Source organism: Myxocyprinus asiaticus, chromosome 47, assembly GCF_019703515.2.
Source record: "Myxocyprinus asiaticus isolate MX2 ecotype Aquarium Trade chromosome 47, UBuf_Myxa_2, whole genome shotgun sequence".
NCBI lineage: Eukaryota > Metazoa > Chordata > Actinopteri > Cypriniformes > Catostomidae > Myxocyprinus > Myxocyprinus asiaticus.
In genome coordinates, this window is record NC_059390.1 from 12,654,718 (window position 1) to 12,657,033 (window position 2,316).

At 35.1% G+C, this 2,316-nt stretch overlaps 1 protein-coding gene across 1 annotated transcript; it reads right to left on the reverse strand.

The window, feature by feature from the left end:
• On the reverse strand, positions 1-2,056 carry LOC127436955 (interferon gamma-related-like). The gene is made up of 4 exons (XM_051691503.1): positions 1,831-2,056; positions 1,068-1,130; positions 768-977; positions 1-616 (listed from the first exon to the last, which is right to left on the reverse strand). Exons 1-4 carry the CDS (start codon positions 1,969-1,971, stop codon positions 524-526), a joined length of 507 nt encoding a protein of 168 aa, XP_051547463.1. The 5' UTR covers positions 1,972-2,056; the 3' UTR covers positions 1-523.
• Positions 2,057-2,316: the final 260 nt, after the last annotated feature.

Genomic DNA, 2,316 nt, shown 5'->3' on the forward strand with positions numbered 1-2,316 from the left:
GCTCACAAAATCTTTAAAGCAAATGTACAGTTAGTTTTGATCAACATGCACCAGTTCTGTACACTGTAATATATGCAAATATTGCAGTTGTGGCTGTGTAAAAATAAGTTAGATTTATAGTTCCATTGTGTTATGGTGTAGTAGAGGAGTGGTTCGCAACTGGTTTTGCTTCAAGTCCCAGAGTTTACATTGGAAATCAAGTGGCAACTCAGCACAGTCCTAAAATTATTAATCATACGAAACTGAATTTTGATGGTTTCATACTCTTGGCAGCCAATAATTTACTTGCTGTCCTAAATATGCATGATTATATAGCTGCAACTAATGGAACAGACCTGCAAGCCATTTTTGGATCATGACTGACCAGTTGAGAACCATTGTAGTAGAGTACACAAAACAACAATAAATAATTTTTTGTTTCATATAATTTAAAAATAAATATTACAATAGCAAGGCACTAGTATACTACATGTATTGCGAAGACATGACTTATGTCAGGATTAAGTCTGATTTCTGGATCTTCTCACTGGCTCTTGTGATGTTTTTCTTTGTGGGCCTGTTTAATCACCATGAGAAAGTCATTGAGTGCTCCTCCATGGATTGTACCATTTTTCACCTGAGTGAGAACAAATACACATATTGTAATAAAACTTTAGCTTTGGTTAAACAGTAATTCCTACAAAACAGCAGTACAACAACAGGAATTTTTGTCTAAAATGCATTTTACAGCACAAACTTTGGACAACTTTTATTGTGTTTATTCTTACCTTGATTGAGTGAATGTCCTGAAGTTCCCTCCATACTTTCTGTTCTTCACTGTACTTATCTCTCAAGTCTTGTACCATCTTTTTTACAGATGCTAGAAGAGTTTTAACTTCTTTGTTCTCAGACTTATTCCACATGTCTGTGAAGATTTCTTCATAGATTTTCAGCATTCCATCGAGTAACACCATCTGACAAGTGCAAGAGCCCCTGGACTAAGGACAACAAATATCCTTAACATCCCATGCATTCATTTATGTGCATTTTCATATTTTAGCCTCTTACACAGATTGATAACAACTTACTTTCAGCTGGTCCAAATGGGAAGCAAAAACTGACTTTCCAACCCATTCTGTTCCGAGTGTGTTCTGCAGAAAATGGAAATGTTTCAAACCGAAATTACTTTCTTTCTTCCATTGAATACAAACAGAGAAGTTTAACAAGAAATTAGTCTCAGACTAACTTCTTGTCATAAAAGTCAATGGTGACTGAGACTGTCAATCCCTAATATCTTCTTTTGTGTTCCATAGAAGAAATAAAATCATACAGGTTTGGAATGACATGAGGGTGAGTAAATGATAAGATATATATATATATATATATATATATATATATATATATATATATATATATATATATATATATATATATAAATATATTATTTTAATTTTTTGTGAACTATCCCTTTAATAATTTAAGGTCAGGCAGTGTCACCAAGTTGTCTGGCATTCACCAGCCCTGGTACACCATAATACATTCATATGCGCTATAGTACAAGACTGTGCATTTGTTTGCATATAGTCTGGTTCATCAGTGTTTGACGAGTATTTATTGTTGAGTAAATTCATTGATTTATTGTAAATTCAGTGGATGTGACTAGCTGTCATTAAAACACTACGTTTTAGAACAGTCTCATGCTGTTATTAGGCGCATGACCAAATTGAATCATTTCGTTATCAGAGCGATCTAAAATTATTCATACTGCTTACACAGACTGAGTTGCTTTTAAACCCACTGCAGAAGTACTTTGAAAGTACTTTAAAGTTCAGGTGAGTAGACATCACTTACATAGTGCTCTTGCAGATGGTGGATATTTGTCATCAGCTGTTGGTGCTCATTTTTGGACCGATGAAGTCTGGATCCGTTGGTTCCCTGAAGAGTTACTATTAAGAGTCCACACATCAGTACTATGTTGAGCCAAGAATCCATTTCCTTTTTTTATTTTTTATTTTTACTTTTCGAAGTTTCGTGCTCTTGCACTATGAATCAAGCAGCTGTTAACACAAGATCCTGATCTGATATTACTCAGCAGGTGAGTGATGTTGATGGGAAAGGGGCTGGGGGTTTATATAGGTGTGCAACCTAAAAAAAGCATCATATGAGGGCGTCAGGGGATGCGTTTGGGGTTTTGAGGTTTCTGTGAGTTACTTTTCTATGAAGGTTTCCTTTAAATCAGAGATGTACTGCTATAAAGTGAGTGACATCGCAATAACCCTATACAAGGGCTTACTTGAGAATTCATAAGAATTTATATGGCTGGTAGAAGTGGCAATG